This window comes from Mus caroli, chromosome 3, assembly GCF_900094665.2.
Source record: "Mus caroli chromosome 3, CAROLI_EIJ_v1.1, whole genome shotgun sequence".
NCBI lineage: Eukaryota > Metazoa > Chordata > Mammalia > Rodentia > Muridae > Mus > Mus caroli.
The window spans coordinates 47,784,718-47,807,943 of record NC_034572.1 but is presented as its reverse complement, the minus strand read 5'-3'; the positions used below and the strand labels follow the sequence as shown (position 1 = coordinate 47,807,943).

At 40.0% G+C, this 23,226-nt stretch overlaps 1 protein-coding gene across 3 annotated transcripts in view; it reads right to left on the bottom strand.

Moving 5' to 3' along the window:
• The window catches only part of Trpc4 (transient receptor potential cation channel subfamily C member 4), a 161,784-nt gene that overhangs the window by 90,572 nt on the left and 47,986 nt on the right, over positions 1–23,226 (bottom strand). For all 3 annotated transcript variants that reach the window (XM_021157250.1, XM_029475582.1, XM_029475583.1), the window contains one exon: positions 4,664–5,182. In XM_021157250.1, coding sequence (XP_021012909.1) covers positions 4,664–5,182 — 519 coding nt within the window. The remainder of the gene's footprint in view (positions 1–4,663; positions 5,183–23,226) is intronic.

Genomic DNA, 23,226 nt, shown 5'->3' with positions numbered 1-23,226 from the left:
CAATATCATTTCTTGACCATGAAAATTCAGATAAATTCAGAAACATAAAACCATGACTCTTGGATGGTGCTGGGGAGCTCTAGAGAGCTGGCATCAGCTCAGTTCCCATACAGTGCAAGGTGGAACTGACAGGGCTTTTCCGGTTTTTCATTCAGTGCAATCAAGGCTAGATAAAAGGAAGATAAGAAGGGCGTAGCAGAGGGGCTGATCTCAGGTTGGTTTCTCTCCTCCCTTTACCAACCCTATTAACTCACAAGAGCAGAACCCAGGTTAGTGCCAAAGCTACATTCAGCACCACAATGTTGCCGACAAGCTTCTGTTAGAGGAAGAGGGAAGTTCAAAGTAGTTATTGTTCCGCTGATTTGCAAAGTCATGAAGAGGTGGATCAGTGGTGGGTCACTGAATTGGATGTATTTATTTGCTTTCTGTTATACAATATCTAGGCTACTCGGCTGCTGTATTAGTTTTTCACAGTGTTCTCAATGATGTGTGACTGAACCTAGGTAAGATTTTGGCTACGCAAATGCTTAGGGAATCTGTCAAGCTCTCCGCACACATCCAGTGACATTACAAACATGAGGAATGACAGCATGGAAATAATTTTGACCTTCACAAATTCTACATCCTTGAAGATTATGCCAGAGACCAAGTGACAAGCTTCCTAAGGCATGTCCCCAACCATACCTCAGGCTACTTTTGGTGACTGTTTTATGAGCAATAATAAGTAAACCCAGACAGTGCATGGCTTCATAGGGTAACTATTTCTGAGATTACTGTAAACACTGCCATTTAATCAGGAAAACCAAGCATACAAAAACATGCACGGAGCTGTCCAGAGCTGAGGGGATCTCCACTTCACTCAGGTGTACACATTACTGAGCAGCTGCTGACACTGTAAGACTGGTGAGCAAGGTGGGAAAGCGCCTAGCACAGCACAGTGTAGGGTGTATAGAATGAGGGAGTTGTCAGGGAAGTGATTTTTTTTAATAGAAATCTATCTATTCCTTACACAATCACCAGCACATTAGCTTCCCGAAAGGCTTTAAATTACAGTCAATGTGATGATTATCCAAACATGAAACTCATGATTTTTGTATACAATTAGGATCTTTATGCCAAACAAGGATGCATCCCAGGGTAAGTGGGCTGTGATCTGAGCATTCAAGAATAAAGAAGGACTTGAGTAACCTGGAGATTAGTGGGAAGGAATGAGACACAGACCTGAGTCAAACCTCAAATTTGTTTAGACTAAGCCAAAGAAAACCTATAATAAAAACTCGGAAGGCCGGGCATTCCGCGAAAGCAGGGTTTTATTTAATACACGGGGTCTTGCTCAAAGTTTTAGAATCAAATATATTTGAGGTCAATAGTTTCTGGATAATCTAGAAATATGTTTCGTAAAATCCAATTTCTGATTTTAAAGGGTATACACAAGAGGAAAATTTTATTACAGATATTTTTATGCTACCATCAGTCAAACAATTTTATGTTGCTTCATGAAAACTGTCAACCATGGAGAAAAAAAAAACCTGCTCTTTGATACCAAATGAAGAATTTCATGAGCAACCATAGAGGAATTATTGTCATTTTCTTCTCCACTGAAGTCTCTAGGGATGAAAGGAAAAAAATGCAAATAGCGTTTTTAAGAAACACTCCTCTAAAAGGTCATTACTAATTCTTACTTTCTTATTACAGGTTTTATTTAGTCTGTCTTTCATCTTGGTGTTTTGGTGGGTCCTATTACCTCCAAGATCACAGCTGCATATTAGCAGAATAACAGAGGCATCCTGAAAGGTTGTTGGGAATGATCAGATGCCTTCCCTTCTGCTGTTGTCTTGACGTTGACATGACAAACAAGGGACTTAAATGGTGACTTTTGTTCCCCAAATTTTGAAGGCGAGATCACTTTGTAAAATCATGAAGTAGACAAAGAACCGAGATAAATAAACAGGTATTAAGGAGGATAAATATTTTTAATGGTTTGATGTGTTCACTGTCACTCCGGATTGACTAGAAGGGGTATGGAGGGCTGAGCTGTGTCATCAAGCAGGAACAAGGGCCCTGAGCTCTGTCTGGAATTTGTTATGTGAAACATAGTCAAAAGCCTTAATGATGGAGAAATGAAAGAATGATTCAGCTGTATGAAGCTCTTTTGTAAGCCAACACGTCTTGATCTTGTTTTTTTGTTGTTTTTTTTTTTTTTTTTTAACAAGAATTCAGTAGCTTAAAGGATTACGTCTCACTAAAAGCATTGTCAGGAGGATACTGAAAGCAATTTATCATACGTTTGTTGCAGGGCTTTCAAAAAGTCTCTGTGACTGAGAGTGAAGTTAAAACTAAAGGAACAAGATCAGTGTAAACTATAAAAGTAAATAAAAAACCAAATAAAACTACCTGATTCAGGGCTGCTGAGATGAACACTTGAACTTGGCAGACTGCCTCTTTGTTTTTTATTTTGTGGTTTGAACATCTGGGTGATTCTATTGTAATCACAATATAAAGGGAAAAAAATCAATGCTGCACAGATGACCTTGACAACTGTTAGCCAGTCCTGTAAATGCCCTAACCCTGAAGAGAACCAACGAAAGGCAATCACGATGCTGTGCTAACAAGAGATCTTTTAATCCTGCTCCCAAATCTGAGACTCTGAATCCTGTCTATTAGCAGTCAGGCAACTCCATGGCCAGCCGGAGGGGCCTGGCAAATCAGGACAAGCCATCACTAGCTGCAGGGGGTGGGGGTGGGGGGTGCACATTCCCATTGTTGCTGGTGTTGCATGTCCTCCTCCTGCTCCTGCGCATGCGCTACATCCCACTAAGAGACTCCATTGCTCCCCTCTTTTTTTTTTTTTTTTTTTAATTCCTTCACCCAGAGGCAGCGTCTGTATCCCCTCCTCCTTTTCTGAACAAGCCTCTCACATGAGACCGGTAGCAAGGTGTGACTTCTTGGACCCTGCTGCCTATATCCATCATGGCATAAGCTATAATGCTCACAGTGGATTTTTTTCATTCTGGTATTTAGAACTTTCAAAATCAGGTAAATTTTTCATCACTTCATCTGTCTGCTGCATGTTAAAATTGTTTTAGATTCTTCTAGACAATGGGTCCTTGATTCTTAAGCATAAGGACCCCCAAGGTCCAAGTCATCGCAAACTCAGTGGCTTCAGAGTCTGAGGAAGTACAGAGAACCGTTTGTTGTTCCCGTCACTCTCAGGGAGGGGGTAGTTCAGTTAGTCTCAGGTGCTATGAGAACCACACAATAATCAAAACCTAAGAAAGTGAGTTCAGGGGTTCTGAATCTGAAACACATAGTAAATATCGACAGGAAAGCAGCAGGGCTGATATGGAACAGGCAATGCCCAGTATAAAAGCAAGGGAACATTCTAAACCTGAGTCATCTCGGAGCTAGAGAGATTGCTCAGCAGTTAACAGCGTGGGCTCCTCTTGAGCACTCATTTCTCAGCATCCACATGGCCACTCACAAACAACTGTAACTCCAGTCCTGAGGGATCTGATTTCACCATCTGGATTCTGTAGGCACTGCATGTATATGGCACACATACATTCAGGCAAACAGTCATACTCATAAAATAAAAATAAATTTTAATAAAAATAAGGTAAAATTGATTAGTCTCTTTTCTATACCCATTCTTTCCATATTAATGTAGATTTCATCCATCTTGGTTAGAAATAGGTAATTATTTTCTTTCAAGAGTGAAAGAGAACAAATATTTTATGGAAGTTAAAACAAACACCCGAATGACAAAAAAAAAAAAAATCTCTCAGAATTGGATGTAAACAGATATTGTGACTGATACAGATGTTAGTGGTCTAGGTACAGATGTGAGTGGTGTAGATACAGATGTTAGTAGCCTAGATACAGATGTGAGTTGTTTAGGTACAGATGTGAGTGGTTTAGATACAGATGTTAGTAGCCTAGATACAGATGTGAGTTGTTTAGGTACAGATGTGAGTGCCTAGGTACAGATGTGAGTGGTTTAGATTTCTTCACTGAAGACATCAAATCTACCAGAATTTCATTGAATAGCTATTTCCCACCACTAATTCTTTAGCCTCTATTCCTGACAGATGAAGAAAATGAGCAAACATAAGAAAGCTCCAATAGATTCATTACTGTTGAACAAAAGACTCTTCTTGTGTTAGTTCCTAATAATGCATTCAAGTAGAATAGCTTATAGTTAATTAATAGTCCTTACACCCATACATACATGTTACTCATCCTATGAATTTGTAAAGAGCATGTTATATATATGAACATTATAAAATCGGTTTTATTAAGTAAATGAGAAACTCAAGAAGCTCTGTGTGTGACCCTCTACAGTTTAGCGTCTAGACTGACAAGAGTTATAAACGGTAGAGTCAAAATTCTCCACCTAGTCTGGGGAATCCAAATTTGTTGGATTTCCATTTTATTACAAGTGAGTGTACATGCTTCATGCAGGTGCCAAAAGCAATTTCAAATTATTGAGTCACTTATCATTATTCTTCAGTGTGGAGATAATTATGAATCCGGCCAGCATTAAATGCCACCTCCTTACAAGAGAATAAAAGTGCTGTTAAATGTAACAGTGATTCTGAGTAGCACTGGGCTTGTCAGGGATGCGATTCTATCGCATTGATGGATTGTGTCTGGCGGCACTCACCTCTTTTTGACGGTACTTAATAGCTAATTTTAGCCTCGCAAGATCATTTCCACTCTGTTCTTCGATCAGGCTATTGTCATCACGGTAATTAAGAATGATTTCCAGCTCTCTGGAACTCCGTGTCTGATCTAGGAGGTCCTTGGCAAATTGTTTGCACTGTCTAGACAGCTCCTCATACTCTGACTTGAATTCGTTCTCCACCTTGCTGAGTTCTTGCAGCTCCCAACTTAACTGAAAAGCAGTAAGGAAAGGGTCTTCACTTGACAGGGCAATGAGTGAGGGGCTGGCCAAGGCCTTGTAGATGTTGAGCCTGGACCGTGAATGCCTGAGGCTGTCCACATCCGAGCTGGAGACACACTCAACACAGTTACAGCGGACCTCATGGGGTCTGGGCACTGAGACACCTTTCTGAACCAAAAGTTTGATTATCTCGTAATTATTTGTATGTGCAGCCAAAATGATGGGTGTGATGTCCGGAGTGAATTCAGAGAACTGTTTATCAAGGAGAATGGGAGGCACCTGAAAAGAGAAGAAAGCAGAGGTGTGGGTGTACATTCATTTCTTGAAGCTTTTGAATTTCAAACAGCACAGGGCAGCAGTGCCGAGCCAGGACCATAAATCATTTGTCATGTTTCCTTGCAGGAGAGACTTCCCCCACCCCCTAAAAAAATGACAAAAATTTTCAAGAAAATTTAACTCCAATATAATAAAATATCCTCCTTGCAAAATGAATTGTGACTTTTTTCTGAATCTTAAAAAGGATGGCCATTGGAGCTGTTTACAAGATGAAAAGCCTTCCTTAATGCCTCAGTTATTTTTCAACAGATAATCTTTTCTTTTCCACAGATTCTAGCTTAATCATGAATAAATAAATAAACTTTAAAAACCTGTTTATAAAACCAAGATCCTGAGGCTACAGAGACTGCCCAGTAGTTAGAACCCTGGCTGATCTTGCAGAGAACCTGGCTTCAGTTCCCAGCATCAACATGGTGGCTCACAACTGTCTATAACTCCAGGTCTGGGGCATCTGGTGCCTTTTTCTGGCCACTGTGAACATGAAACACACATGGTACACATACATACTTGAAGGCAAACACTCATGATGACTTTGAATGTGTTTTAAGTCTTACTGTGAAGATAACGATATTTCTAATGGAGTCATTTTAGCATCATAAAACCATACAGTTATCTGCACATACAGAGACTCTGTTCCCTCATGTGCCAACTGCTGTTCTCAGATGCCAGCCCTGTACGTGGAGCCCCTTGGCTCCAATCTGAGGCATACAATTTTAAAAACCAATAGTGTGATACTTTGTCCAAATCTAGAAATACGTGTTATTACAATATGTATTTTTTACACTAAGAGTGAAATAAACCATTTCAGGAATGAAATTTATCATAACATGACAGCTATCCAAACTAAACGTAATAGAAATCTATCCCTTCCTATTCAGAATTTCTTAGAATGTATTATACTGACAGAAAAAATGTGCACATAGTATTATTTTGTGTATTAGAGTTGTTAAAAATAGTATACATTTTGTATGTTTGTTTTCAAGACAGGATCTCACTATATAGCCCTGATTGCCCTGTAATTATGTAAAACAAGCTAGCCTGGAACTCACAGAGTTCACCTGCCTCTGCCTCCAGCGTGCAGGGATTAATGAAGTACACCACCACACCCAGCTAATATCCATATTCTAATATGGCTAATTTTTTTTAGATGGACATATAACATGGGAATAGGTTTCTAACTCTGTTTCATGTAGAATAGTTTGCTTAGTAGCATGAAGTTTCCATGATTCAAGAGTCTTCTGGGTCTTCTGCATGCTCTAGCATACAGTACAAAGAACGGAGCTTTATAAAACAGACACTTTTCCAAGTAGTTTAGTCGAAACTGGCTGGGTTCTGCAGCTTCATTTAGTTGGTAGCTATAATCTTTCAGTGTAATATAATAACACTGTTAAAGCTTGGTTTATAAATATGTTTTCTCCCTCACACATGCAGATTTCTTTGACTTTCTAATTCAACTCATTTAAAGTTTATTTTAAATCCAATTAATAGATGCTATTTAGACTTCTTGAAAATTCATACATACACCCAATTATACAATGGTATATTTCTATATAAACTGCTTAGTCAAGAACAAGTGGCATTTATATGAATGAATGACTGAAATAGGTGAATGGATGGATGGATGTTTGGATGGAAAGAGGGATCGCTTAGGTTACACTTTTTTTCAAGCAGAGGAAGGGGGGATTTATTTTAGCATATGGTTTGGGGGTTATACATTCCATCATGGTAAGAGAGGTATGGGGAAGGGGTGTGAGGCAATGGTCACACTGCACTTTTATCCAATCAAATTCAGCTATACTATCTCAGGGCTAACTTACTGCTCCAAAAGAGCATGCAGGGTGCAGACTGACAACATACAGCAACACAACTCTCTGGTCTCAGGGTAAGTGAAGGATTTACCAGCATGCCCATAGTTAGTCCATGAAACAAAGATGATTAGGCCTTCTACTGTGCATAGATGGCTGCAGCTTTAAATGCGAGCAGCAGTTGAATCTGATATATGATGAAACCTTGATCTAGGGATAGTTGTAAAAGGCAGCTGAGAGTCAAGTGACCACCTTTACACGCCTACAGCTCTAAATGCACTGGACATTAACATCTGTATGGCATGAACTCACAAAATCTTACACTGCCTGTGGGGTCTAACACAGAGAACACTACTCTGAACAAGCCATGTGGCACTTGTAGGTCCAGTATTTAAATATTTTTGCAACATGTCATATGTGCATGCATACACAGGTACACTTCTCCATGAATGTTCACAAAGGACATAATGAAAGGTAATTAAACTGATTGTGAATTAGTGATCAGCATATCAGAAACATAGTATAATAATGATATCATCAAAATTGATTTTTTTACCTACAGCGATAATTTAAAGGAACTACATATGTCATTGAAGAGCTAAAAATATTAAAATATATCTTCTCTTAGTTCATATATGTATATTATTTTTTATCTATCATATCCTAAGTTAAACTATTTACACATGGCCAGCACTCATTGGGTTTAAAACAGAACACATGAAATTGGGAGATACAAGCCCATGGGGTGGGAGTAGTTAGGTGGGGGGAGAAGGGTGAATGTGGATATCATCAAAACAAAAACAATAAAAATGTATTAAGTACCACTGAATTGAAATCAGAAGAGTCAACAGGGGGTTTTCATTGCAATGTACTGATCAAAGAATCGATCATTGATTATTTAGAGAAAATCCTGGGAAGTTGGACTTTCAGGAAAGGAAAGTATCATATTTAATTTTTGAAACAATGAGGTTACAACTACCGAGAGATAGAATGCTCTATCTTTATGATTATTAGAGACATCAAGTGGAACACACATGCACAAGGGTGCAAACACTCATGGCAGTCTTCTTCATAAAGGGAAATATCTGGCAAGTGTATCATATAAGGAAAAGAAACTTAAAGAGAAATCAAACATTAAATAAAACATGAACAGCAAGGAAGGTTCCTGCTCTAAGCAATGATGGGTCTATAGAAGGTTGCTCAGACCTCTGGTGTGCTAAGACAATCACACCAGCTTAGATGCCTGTTAAGATCCAAGGCCTAAAAACCAGTGCATTACAGTCACCAGTGTTGCAGAATCCACGAGAAAAGAAGTACCAAATTAGGTGGGAACCAAATCCCGCCCTTAGCTAAGGAGATGTAGGGGAATTTTCCCTTAATTAGTTGATTGGCTAACAAAGACAACAAGAAGCTAATCGCTGGGAGAAAGAGGAGGAGGAGGGACTTCTGGGTCCGAAAGAGGAAGAGGGGGGGAAGAAATGTCCCTTTTATACTACTGCAAAGCAGAAGCAAAAGCAGGCAAGATGTAGACTGGGAACTGTTAGACCTGGTGGTGGCTTCTGCCACCGCAAGATTTCCAACATAGAATAGTTGATGAGTTCAGGACGATAGACTCCGCACCCAGTTGTTCTGTCATCTGTTGATTTGAAACTAAGATTGTCTGGTCTTTTCCATTCGCAGTGATTCAGGTGGGCTGGAGGGAAGAGCATAGCTGGGGCAAAAATCGGCCAGGCTTTGGAACAGGAAGACTGGGCAAAGGATCAAGCTCCAGGGAAAAGGTAACTGCAGTGGAGTTCACGTGAGCTGGCAAGAGTGTGCCCACAGCTGATGGCAGGAACTCAGAATGATCTTGGAGCTCTGGAGAGGCAGAGCCAGCGTTTGTGGCAGAGGCGTTGGCTAAAAGAAACATGGGGTCTTGGTCTTGGGCTATGCACTCAAATAGGAACAGACAGAGACAGCAGATGCTGGTGCTAGCAAGATTTAGAGTGGATAGATTTTTTTTTTTGAGATTTTCTTTTTTTTAAACAATTTTTTATTAGATATTTTCCTCATTTACAATTCAAATGCTTCCTGAAAGTCCCCTACACCCTCCCCCCCGCCCTGCTCCCCAACCCACCCACTCCCCCTTCCTGGCCCTGGCATTCCCCTGTATTGGGACATATAATCTTTGCATGACCAAGGGCCTCTCCTCCCAATGATGACTGACTAGGCCATCTTCTGCTACATATGCAGCTAGAGACACGAGCTCTGGAGGTACTAGTTAGTTCATATTGCTGTCCCTCCTATAAGGTTACAGACCTCTTCAGCTCCTTGGCTACTTTTTCTAGCTCCTCCATTGGGTGCCCTGTGTTCATAGCAGCCTTATTTATAATAGCCAGAAGTTGGAAAGAACCCAGATGTCCCTCAACAGAGGAATGGATACAGAAAATGTAGTATTACTCAGCTATTAAAAACAATGAATTTATGAAATTCTTAGACAAATGGATGGATCTGGAGGGTATCATCCTGAGTGAGGTAACCCAATCACAAAAGAACCTACATAATATGCACTCACTGATAAGTGGATATTAGCCCAGAAACTTAGAATGCCCAAGATACAATTAGCAAAACGCATGAAATTCAAGAAGAAGGAAGACCAAAGTGTGGATACTTCGTCCCTCCTTAGAATGGGGAACAAAATACCCATGTAAGGCGTTATAGAGACAAAGTTTGGAAGCTGAGACGGAAGGAAGGACTATCCAGAGACTACCCCACCTGGGGGTCCATCCCATAATTAGCCACCAAACCCAGACACTACTGCATATGACAGCAAGATTTTGCTGACATGACCCTGATATAGTTGTCTCTTGTGAAGCTATGCCAGTGCCTGGCAAATACAGACGTGGATGCTCACAGTCATCTATTGGATAGAGCGGATAGCTCCTAAAACTACATGCTACAGCTAGCAGTTGCTAAGTGTGGAAAGAGGAAGGCTTAGTTCTCTCTAGGAGTGTACCTGTGGTAAGCAGAGCACTGCTCAGTGGAAGGCTACATATGTAGGCTACACCTGAGCAGCACAAAGTTATCTGGTTAGGTTCTAAGGCACAGAGTTGTGTGGATGGCAAAGTAGGCATAGGAGAGCTGGGAGAGGGGGTTAAAAATGATAAAAACATATTGTACAAAATCCTCAAAGAGTAATGAAAAACTAACGAGTATGAGAGTTCACATATGCATGGTTCAGGGAGTGGTACTATTAGAAGGTGTGGTCGTGTTGGAGTAGGTGTGTCACTGTGGGTATGAGCTTTAAGAGCCTCATCCTAGCTGCCTAGAATTGAGTTGATGAAGTAATAATCATGAATTAATATGAAGGAATTGTCTAAGAATAACTAAAAATTATTGTATATACTATGCTTCAAGAATATAGCAAAAATATGAATTGTCTGAACAGCTATTTTTCCATGATGATCCCTGAGGATTACACATTGAATGTGAATAGCGGAGTTTGCAGTCTTGCCGATAAGCAGGTTGTTTATTAAATGACACTTAAGCAATTTTCCACCCAAACAAAATTAGTACTTTCACTCAGTTTATAACAGTAAATTTAATATGAAGTAAATATTTAAATATTAAAACCAAAAGGCAACATAATTATAGAAAAAAATAAATAGTTATGTGGCCTTGGGGTTAAGGAGAACTCTCTCAGCAAAAATGTAAACACGGAATTGAAACCTGAATGTTTTATTATTCAGTCCTTGCATGTGATGTTAAAAAATACCAAGTATGAACTCAGAAAATGAACTAATAAACAATAGTAAAGGACACGTGCAACATGGGAAGCATACTTACTATCCCCACTACCCAGAGCAGCAATGATTCAAAAAAAGGAATTTCTGTGCCAGGCAAAAGATACATCATTGCTTCTAAATATCTTCCTTACAGGAGAAAATCAAAGCATCAAAACAGAATGCCAGGATATTTCTCATTGACAGTTACACAAAGGAAAATTAAAACAATAGAAAAATATGCCATGCTTCTACCAAGTTGCCAAATTTGCAAACCATGGAGGCAAGGTACAAAAGTGCCGGAATGGTAGTTTCTGTAGCCTTATAGGAGGGTACCTGCTGCTTTTGTGAGTTCTGAGACCCACACTTTTCACTCCTGAAAACACTTCACACAAGCAGGCATGGTGACACTATTTTTCCATACTTCACACAATGACCTTACTTAACCCCGGGTTCTACATTGAAATTCAACAAAACACACCTCAAAAGTTCTTTAAATAATGTTTCGACTGGGGATAAAGAGATGCCTCAGAGGTTAAGAGCACTTACTGTTCATGCAGAGGACCCAGAGTTCAATTCCCAGCATCCATGTGGTAGCCCATAACCATTTGTAACCCCAGCCCTAGGGATTCTGACACCCTCTTCTAACCTGTGTATGCTCTGAATGCACATCTGTGCAGACATATGGAGGCAAGACATTCATACACATAAAAATAGTAAATAAAATGCTTTGTAAGATGCATCGGCATTAAGTATGTACAAATTTGTATTTGTTAATCTTTTCCCCTATGTAAAAATTCTAACTAATTGTGGATCATTTACATTGCATTAAGGATCATAAATAATACAGAATTAATATGCAAATGTTGTGCCCTTTTATATAGAGGACTGGAGCATCCAGGGGTTGCACATGCTAGGAGAATCCTGTCTCCCATGGAGAGCAAAAGCAGTCTGCATCACTCTTTGCCATGATAGAAATTTGGAGAATACATGGATGTTTTACAAAACATAAACATTGGAGAAAAGTAAAGCTTTTCTGCATTATGTACATGGTACCAGACATGTCCCTTGTCTGACCCTGCTGTACCACAAAATCCCACTTGGTGAGCCAAGACCCACTCCTTCAGGGCGACCTGGCATGTTAACGTCAAATTTTATCACCATTTCCTTGTTGATTTTTCCTTCTCCTTCCTCTTTAACCAACTGTATAAAACATCCAAACACAGTCCAAGCATAGTAAAGGTTGGTAAAGGTTGACTGTATTTAAGCTGCCCTTTCTTTCCTCTAATGTGAGTGGGTGAAAGGAGAGGTACTGTCAATTATCCATGAGAAGAGATGAACAAGTACTTGAAGAAGCTGGCGAGAATAGTAGCACATAATATGTGAATTCCATTTCCTTGTCTCCTTAAAGGTTCTTACAGAGCTCCATGGACCTCCCAAGGAAGTGATGCCCCTGAGATTAATGACATATCCATGTCCACTGTCAGCTTTGCAAATGATTTTAATTATTCATCGTTAATATATTTGCTTTAAGTTACATTAAGCATGGATTGATGGAAGCCTATGTAAAGTCCTGCTTCAAATGAAATACCCTGACAAATAGAAATGCCAATGATTTTGGGAAGTTCAGGGAGCACATGGGAAATACAACACCATGAGAACTTTGATGGCAGACTTTAGAGATAGGGATATTTGCATCACATAAAATAGGTTATGGACCTCAGCTAGTTAGCTGACATCATGTAAATGTGCCTGGACAGCTAACACATATGAAACACCATGCTCTATGGTCTGTGCTGAGAACTTGTGTCCCACCTTGGTCAATCTTCAGGGTTATTATTAATTTTTTTAGAAAAATGTTCTGTTTTATACAAATGAGAATGGCAGGTCTTAGTGAAATTATTTAAGAATCAGGTCTATGGTCATAAAACCATGCAGCCCGACTTTAAATTATTTGATATACTATACATTTCTGTTTGAAAATTTATTTTTATTAAAGTGTGTGTGTGTGTGTGTGTGTGTGTGTGTGTGTGTGTGTGTACATGCATGCATGCTAGGCATGGATGCTGGGAACCAAACTCAGGGCCCTTGGAAGTGCCGCAAGCACTCTTTACCTATGAGCCATCTCTCCAACCCTAAAACTATGTATCTTCTGGCTAAGAAGCCAGGACAGCCTGAGGACTGCTCCTGCTCAGGCACTGAGATAGGATGAGCCACATTAAATCTTGCCTCAGCCACTTTTAGCCACATGAAAATAACAAAGCCAGTTAATGCCTTTCTATTTCTGCTCTCCCATTCTCTAATGCGCACATTTATTTCAGATCTTTCTCACTATAGATTAAGATTCAGAGAAACATATATCAAAGACTTCTTGAAGTCTACTCCCCAGGGTTGTGGTGGAGCTGAAAGGTGAGACTCTGTTGATCTCTATAAATCACCAAACAGCGGTCGTATGTATGACAATGCTGGGGCTGTTTGGAGAAAGAGCAGAGAACTGTCTTGTTCGGTTTCTCCAGATTCATTTGCTTCTCCTCACATAAACACAGTCCCAGTTATAGTACTTGATTCATCTGCAAGGTAGAACAGCCATTTTCTGGCGGGCAGTTTCATAAGCACATATGTCAAGGTTTAGAGGAATTTCTGTTACTGGAATTTTAAGCTATCGACCCAGAGCATGAAGATCTTTGCTGTGAACTGCTATGGACATGTTCCAATTGGTGATCACTGAACATTCTCTGCATGTATAGATACTGTAAGTTACAGTGAAGAAAAATCTATTAAATGACCTTTAGAAGATGTTAACCACCGGAGTTTAACTATAATTTCCTAGGAATTAGCAGTAGTTGTATGCTAACGCTGGCCAATTATTTGACTTTCCATTTATCTCAATGATGTTTGCCATCTCCTGTTTGGAACTCCCCAGTCCTTGGGCATCCATGACTGCTTTTCTTGGGATAGTAGGGTGTGGGCATAAGTATTGTTCCAGTAACTACAGTTTTCTGAATGCTATTGAAGGACAACACCTGTTTTCTCATCAGCAGAAAAAAAAAAGTTGAATAAAGTCTTGACTTGAGAGTCTCTTAAGGATTAAAATCAATCAAAGTTAGAGATAAAAGCTTTCTATATGTAAAACTTCACAAGGCATAATCTGGTATCAACACTGTGATTGACATCTTCACCATAACTGTCATCTCTATGGTAGCCCTCTCTGAGTCTCCCCAGGTGCCATGTGTCCATTTCACTCTTTAGCTGTGTTCCTGCTGAGAATCAATAAAGCCAATGTCCCCTCTGTTCTCTGCACAGCACTAGCTGTTCTGCTGGCATGAACTGTGGGTGGTAAATGTGAAAGTCTATGTTTCCAGCCATTCAGTAGCTGCTTGGTGCAGCTGGAGCTCCTGCCACTCATTCTGCCAACTTCCAGGAATATAGCAGTGTGCACAGCAGATAATGTCTTTGTCTTCATTCAGAGAAATAATAAAGACACAGGCCCTGAGTAAACAAGATGATGGATATATTAAAAATGGAAGAACTATAGAGTTCTCTAAGAAAACACAGAAGCTCTCTGTGGGCAAAGGGAAATGAGGCTGGAACAGCAAGGCATGAGAGGGTCAAGTGACGCCTATGTGACTAAGGGCAGAGCACTCTTGGAAGAGGAGGCTATGGGCATGAAGACAACAATGCCTGGGCATGCCTGGAACTTTGGGAAATTAAAGAGAGAACAGTTGGTTGTGGAAGAGTGTAGATGGCAATATTAGATAAATGTAGAAGATGATACACATGGAATCCAACTCATTTTCAGAACTGTGGCTGTTACGTCATAATGAAATGAGAAGGGCATTGGGACATTTGGAGTGGAGGGACAACTCAGCAGAACCACTCTGGCATGTGGATCGAGAATGAGCTACAGGGATGGAAGATACATTAAGGAGGAAGATGCCAGTCATCAAGGTAGATAATTCTGGGTAGGTATTGAAGCCATTGGGATTTGTTAGTGGAATATTATAGATCTAAGATGAAATCCCACACAGAGAGGTCAAGGGTGACTGAACATCCAGACATGAGCAGAGCAAAGGAAACTTCTTGAGAGCATTCTCAGAGAAGGAGTTTAGAGACAGAAGAGAGTTCAAGATACAGTCTTTTCAGGTTGAACTTGAAATAACATTAGGAATACGGACCTCACAATATTTGGTACAAGCAGAATTTAAAGCCATGAGCCTGAACATCATTTTACAAGCAAGAAGTGAGTGCAGGAAGAAAAATAGTAGTTAGAGATTTGAACTCTCTGACATTCCAAATTTTAGACTTTGAGAAAATGAGCGAAGAGCTGTAAAGGGTACGGAGAACCCAGACAGTGAAGCGTGCGATTGTGCGGTGTGGAGTGCAGGATCCGGAGAGAGATACGGCGGAATGAGAGTATGGACTTTCCCTTACAATCAACTCTATTAGTACAAGACAAAACAAGAGATATTACTTTAAGGAGTAGGAAATATGTCCCGTGGACTTGCTATCTGTCTGGAGAAAGAAGACAAAGAGTTAAGCATGAAGACAAGTGGGAGTCTCGTATACTCACTCAAAATGAATCAGCATGCCTTCAGAACAAAACTAGTCCAGATGGCTCCATGCCTTGCTTCAGCCCTCTCTGGATTCCTGGTTATAAGACAGAGGAGGTGGAGACTGGAATTTTTCCAGACAATATTACAAAAGGAGTGTGTCAGTCAACATCCATTACTGTATCAAGTACTTGTGATGAGCAGCTTTAAAAAGGCAAATGGTTGATTTGGGTTCAGGATGAGAGGATTCAGTCCATGGCAGATATCCTGGACGATTGGGTCTGTGGAACACACCATAGTGGCCATGAAGGCTTGTTAATCTCATGGTGTACTACACATGGCATAGCACCTCACATTGGCCCCACATGTTAAGGTCCCACTGTTCCCTCTAGCACCATCAAAGGGTGCTATACAACTACAGCAAGGGATGAGGGGAAACCTGAGTCTAGATGGGAGACATTGATGACGAACCATGGGACATGCGATGCCACAGGCAAGTGAAATCACAATGCATTAGAATGTCAGTTCTAGAAGGAAGGAGCAGGAGTGAAATCCTGAGCCTACAGATTTAGAAAAGATGATCCAAGTGACCTGAGAGAGATGATAAAGAACAGTCCTCATGACTGACAGATGCCTACAAGACAGACTCCAACTTCAGACAAACCATAGCCTTCAAAAACCATTATGGGAAAAAAAATAATAAACAATAGAACATCTAAGAATTTCAGATATGACCGAGGCACACAGACCAGAAGAGAGTGCTGAGACAAGCATAAAAGGCTCAAGGAATTACATGAGGTCAGGGTAGGAAATTACCTGAACTATAGAAAGAAACGGACATTCAAAGTACATCAGGCAGTTAGAAACTCAGAACACTGCCAGGGATCTATCTCTTTAAGAGGTACAAGAGAAACTTGTTGTGAGGCAGGAGGACAAAAATACAGATAAGAAACAGTCTTCGAAGCATCAAGAGGATTGGTGGGATAGCTCAGTTGTCCTCAGAACCCACATTAAAAAAAATAAAGTCATGGTGCCACATACTTGTAACCACAGCATAGGGGAGGTAGGGAGGAGTGCATCACTGGGATTCATTGACCAGCCAGCCAATCCTAATTGCAGAACACCAGGCCAATCAAAGACCCTGTCTCCGAAAACAAAGAGGAAGGTAACTGAGGAATAGTATCCAAGGATGAAATTTGCTTCTACACATATGGGTACATTGAGTGGATGTCCACATACATGCACTTATATGAACATATACTGTGAATATGAATATACACACGCATACATGCACACACACACACACGCACATACACATACACATTCACTATGCATGCCACAAAGGGTATAAGGAGAAAATAGCAACTTACTCACATAGGTAGAATTATCAATATAATGGCCGATCTCTGTTTGACAGCCTGAAATTCAAGCCCAGAAAATAAAGAGCTGCCCACTAAGATGGTGATCTCCAACAGAGGCATCTTTTCTAAACTGATGAGAAACTCAAGGGATGCACAAGACCACAAAGCAGCATGCTGAAGAGACTCAAATGAGTGTAATATACAGAGGATAATGAAAGAGCATCAATCACAAGAGCACAGGGAAGAAAATCTCGAACAAATGAAAGGACAGCAAAGACGTGACCCACAGCTCTAACAGGCCATGTCTGGTTCTAAGAGAAAAGAAAGTGAAGAAGAGTAGCTTAAGCCACACCCCCCAAATCAACAAGAATTGATAAATATGTGTCAATAATGAACTCAAGCATGAGTGCCTCAACCTACTAATAGAATGTCTGATTGGATTAGAAACTGTCTCCAATCATATGGTGTTGCAAGAAATGTACCCACTGGTAAAGATATCCATCAATTGAAAGTCAAAGGAGAGATGCCAGCCTTTGAAATGAACAGAAACCAAATATAATCTACTTTAGTTATTCTGATAGTCGGTATTGTAGACTTAAAGCCAAAATTACTCTCAAGAGTTAGCAAAGGCCACTATGTATTAGTAAGAGGGGTACTTCAGGAAAATATAACAATTGTGAAAATACAAGCACCAAACATCAATCCTTCATATTTTATAAAATAAACAAAAATAGACATAAAATTTAGAAACATCTTCATATAAGAGTGAGAGATTTCAGTAGCCTGATCTCCCCTTTCAATAGACAGTCTAAAATAAAATATAAACCAATAAATGCTTGAGTGAAACAACATTATAGATTAGATGAATTAAACAGATGTCTATAGAATATCATCCAACAAAACCATGATATATTCTTCTCTGGAGCCTGTGGAAAATTTAGGCAATAAAGCAGTACTTTTGTAGACAAACATGACTTATGAAAATTAAATCAGAAATATACAAATAACATAAACAGTGAGAAAGACTATAGCAGTGGTAAAATTTTTTTCTCAATTTTTACTTTAGATTAGACTCTAGACCAAATTTTCCCAATTTGACTCTAGACTAGACAGATTCAATATTCTATTATTTCAAACATTTAATGAAGAGCTAACTATGAAGAGAATAACTATGCTCCTCAAACTGTCCCATAAAACAGAAAGAAACAGACCTTTACCAAGCTCACTCTACAAAGCTGGCATTCCAGAAATGGAAAATGCCAAACAAAGAGAATGACAGATAAATCTCATTGGTGAATACAGATGTAAATTTTCACAATTGGGTTTTTCAAAACTTAAAGAACACATCGAGGAGATCATACACAATCCCCAATCGTAACTAACTTGCATTCCAGGGATACAAAGTTTGTTCACTGTACACGAATCAACAAGTCTAACTCAAGATGAAAACAGAGTTAAGGACATCAGTCAATGATCATTTTTATCAGTGCAGAAAAGACACAACAAAATTCAATGCCCCTAAATGCTAAAAATGCTAAAAATCAAAACAAAAACTAGGACTAGAAACCAACAAAAATCTAAACATGATAAAAGCTATCAATGCCAAAACCATTGCAAATTATTACTCTAAACCTTTAACACCTAAAAGCATGGCCTCTGGTTCCTGATGTGAGAGATGAGTAACGACTCTCTACGTTCTTACTCAGTATAGTGTTCACATCCTGAGCTAGAGAAGTGATAGAATAGAATAAAGGAAATTAGAAAGAGGAAAGGAGGAAGCCAATTTCTTCTTATTTGTAGATGATGTGACTCTGTACATTAATGAACCCAAAGAGCCCACCAGAACACTCTCACACCCAGTCCACTGTTCAGTAGACAAGGAGGATGCAAGATCGATCAGCTTATAAAATTAGCAGCTTTTCCATATGGGAATAATAATGTCAAATAATGAAATAAGTGAAATAAATTAAAAGGAAACTTACACTCAGAGTAATTTTTAAAAACAGAACCTAGAATAGGACTAAAGAAGGACATGTAAGACAAAAAAAGTTAAAGAAGATACTAGAATATTTGAAGAACCATCAAAGTCATGGATTGGTCAAATAGATACTGTGAAAATGGCTCTATTAAAGAAATTAATCTACCAACAATACAATCAACATCAAAATCCTGATTCTACTCATAGAATAGAATCAACAATCACAAAGTTGATATGAAAGCGGATCAGTTCCCAGAGCTAGGGGGCTAATAGCAGAAACAACACTTGTGTAAGTGCAATGCTGGGGCTATCACAGTACTCCATAAGAACTTATGTCACATATATATCTTATATATGTTATAATCTGATCACTAGGAATCAAAAAGCTTGTCGGCAAAGGACACAATCATGACAGTGGAAAGAGAATTAAGAACTAGAGCAATAGTCTTTACCAGCTACACATCAGACAGGGGATTCATATCTAGGATATCCAAAGAACTGTAAAAGGGAAAAGGCAAAAATCAAACCATCCAGTCAACTAATGCACAAACGAATATATTGGCAGTTCTCAAGTACAAGAAATATAAATGGTCAAAAAAGACTTGAAGATGTGTGCAATACACTTAACCATTGGTAAATTCACATTAAGACTGCTCTGAGATTCAGTCTCCTCAACAGAAAAATGATTTTTAAAAATGCTGATGAAGGTGTTACAAATGAGGAACACTAATTATCCACTGGTGGAAATATAAAATTATGTAGCAACTAAGGAATTCAGTGTATTTTTGTAGATGATGTGACTCTGTACATAAATGAACCCAAAGAGCCCACCAGAACACTCTCACACACAACCAACTATTCAGTAGACAAGGAGGATACAAGATCTTTCTAATCTTACAATGATTAGAAAGAGAACTCCTGCCGGGCAGTGGTGGCGCATGTCTTTAATCCCAGCACTCTGGAGGCAGAGGCAGGCAGATTTCTGAGTTCGAGGCCAGCCTGGTCTACAGAGTGAGTTCCAGGGCATCCAGAGCTACACAGATAAACCCTGTCTCAAAACCTAAAAACCAAAAACCAAAAACCAAAAACTAAAAACCACACAGATAAACCCTGTCTCAAAACCTAAAAACCAAAAACCAAAAACCAAAAGAAAAGAAAAGATAAGATAAGAAAAGAAGAGAAGAGAAAGAGAACTCCCATATTACTCACTATACCATTCTTGATTATATACGAGAAGACCTCAAGTCATGTGTGTGATGGTTTGTATATGCTTGGCCCAGGGAGTAGCACAATTATGAGGTGTGTCACTGTGGGGGTGGGCTTAGAGATCCTCCTCCTACTGCCTGAGGATGTTCAGTCTGTTCCTGGCTTCCTTTGGATGAAGATGTAGAATCCTCAGCTCCTCCTGCTCCATGCCTGCCTGGATGCTGCCATGTTTTCACCTTGGTGCAATGGACTGAACCTCTGAACCTGTAAGGCAGCCCCAATTAAATGTTGTCATTTATAAGACTTGCCTTAGTCATGTGTCTGTTCATAGCAGTAAAACACTAATTAAGACAATGTGCGTAAAGGGTGTTTCTTTCTCCGTGTTCATGGACTGTTTCATGATGAAAAGTGTGTAATTTGCCAATATGTTCTGATGCTTGCCACTCGGTGCTAAACAGAATCACTTTGGTCAATTTTGTCATATGCTTTGTAAATTTCCTATTTCAAACATTTTCTGTCTTATGATTTTATTCTAAATAAGCAAAGATGTTCACCTCACGGTACCCTGGAAACAAAGAGAGTAAATGATAAAGGGTTGGGGTCTACCTGTAGTGATGTAACTTCCTTCCGACCCTCTAAAGATTGCATCAACTGTCAACACAATCATGAGCTGAGAACCAAGCCTTCGACACACTGCTCCTGGAGAATGCTTATGATCATGGCCTCACTCAGAACACAGCAGCCCATTTCATGGTTATTGCTCCACCTTTAACTGCCCCACCCCCAGCCCCGTTGGTCAGCTGTGGTGGAGACTAAGGGGGCAAACAGAGAAAATTAGGAATCATATGCACACTGCATCAACTCGTAGGATCTGTTGCAAACCCCTAAACCATCTCCAGTCTTAGCAAAAGTACAGTTGTTTCTGTTGTCGTTATTAAGAGGTGCATGTGAAGAGCAAGGGAAATCGACACAGTGGCTCCCACTGTGATTAAAAAACTCAAAGTGTACAGAATAGGATAGCGGCAAAGGGAAGGCAGGCTCCTTTAACTCCATCTCAAACACAAATGAGGAAAAAGTCCCATGTCAAATGTAGAGTAAACCTCCTCCAGCAAGATGTCAGTGCCCGTCCCTGCAGAGTCACAGCTTCATGGATCAGCTCAGAACAAACTCCTGGCAGAGCCCCACCTACCACCGTCTTGCTGATGTCTGCTTGGCCTGACATTCATCTCCCACACTCCTGCTAATGTGCCGTTCTCACCTCCCTCTTCCCAATGTGCCAGCAGCGTCTCCCTTATTACTGCCAATCTCTTCCTGCAACCATCCAGGAGGAAAGCAGGCAAGTTCTGTGCACCCTGTGATTGTAGAGTTATTAAGTTATACCAGGAGCCTCTAGCTGAATGGATTTCAGGACAGTTCTGCAGAGCCACATGCTCTCGATTGCTGACACAGTTTATAAGATGATCAAAGAAGGAGTTTAGTGAAACCTGTGAAAGCAATCAAACCTGCACTTGGCTCTTTCAGGATAGCTTTCAGTCTGTGAGCTTCAACGTCTGTATCCCTAACCTCAAATATTGACCTCCAACCCCGAGTTTCTTCCCTCCAGTACCATTACATCTGCATTTGTTCCTATTGGTTCAACTCTGTTACTTGCTAGGGTCTACCTTAGATAAATGTTCCATGAAATCTGTAGGCTCCCATAAAAAGCCAGTAAAATGAACCTTTCGTTCAATGCTGCAATTAAGGAGGTCGGAAAGGGGGCCAGTTAAATTCCGCTGGCTTCTGTGTCAGTAGATTTAACTGACTACCATGGCTTGAAAACCGTTCCAAAAATTAAAAATGGCCTCTGAACTATTATAGCTTTTTTCCTTGGTTTTCTCCAGACAATACAAAAATTTGTTAGACATTAACATTAGAGCAAGCATTGTGTTGGCTTTTGGTTGCTGTAATACTTGCCTGACATATCAACCTGTAAAGAAATATGTTTCTTTCAGCTTATAAGTTGAAAGAGCCAGAGGCTGCATTCATTTGGACCTGGGACGAGGCAGCACACCATGACGTCATGCTAGGAATAAGCATATGATTGGAGTTAGCCAATCACTTCTAATGGGGCTGGTGAGAGCGGGGAAGGGGAGAGACAGGCTCCCAATAATCTGAAGACCTCTCACTGGCCTCCAACTCTCACGTCCTCACCACATCCTCATTGTTCTACAGGCAGAGACCACACCTTTATCCTATGGGCCTTTGGGACATTACAATAGGTATGGTGATTCCCCACATAGTGTTTCCACGCAAATACAGACCTTTGTCTATAAGGAACTTGAGTCCCCACAGGCTGCAATACCCTGAAGAGTCCTGGCAATAATCCCCATTTATATAATTGTAGCTATCTATTCCAGTTACACCCCCCCCCGCACTTATCAAATGGCAGAAAAAAAACTTTCCACAAAGCTTGCTCTGAAATTTTCATAAGGTAACAATCTCAAATGGTCACAAAGTTTTCTAGATCTGCTTCGAGACTCCAGTATGATTTTTAAACGTGTTATAAGCTCAATGGATAGCATAGCAGTTGAGAGTACCTCTTGGATATGCAGAGGATCCTAGTTCAATTCCCAGCACCCACATGGGGGCTCACAATCATCCAGAATTCTAATCCTTAGGGAATCTGACACCGTCTTTTGGCCTCTGCAGACACCAAGCACACATGGATATATGTGAGAAGAAAAAACAATTCACACACAGAAAGTAAATTTCAGAATATAAAGTCTAAATATAGCTTCTTTTCTAATTTATTTCCTTATCCTTGATGTCATTGTGCACAAACATGGCTGTACTAGTGCATTGTTATTAGTCGCCTATGGAGAAAACTTAATTGCCACCTTAAACAAATCCATGTGTATTCTCTCAGAGATACCAGAAGTCAAGAAAAAGTGTGGTTCCTAGGTTACACATAAGAGCAAAGGGAAAGCCCATCGGTCCTAACCTCATGTAAGTGAGAAGAGATTGCACACCAAGTACTATGTTTGCCACCAACAACCTTTCTGAGCCTTCAGTATCTGTCTACTATTTGGGTGCACGTGAACCTTAAGCTCTCTCATGCTCAAAGCTTGTGATTGGGCATATTCATCCAGTGTTTCTGATAAACGATTCAAGCAATATTGGTGTGGAGTGGGAACATCAAGACCTAATTGATGTATAAATTGAATCCTCAAAAGACAAATTATGACAACCAATATGAGGATGGTTCCTGCAAGCATAGGAAAGTGAGTCTAACTCTAATTCCTCTCTGCCCATGGCTCTAATATTAAAGCAATAACACTCATTTTGCC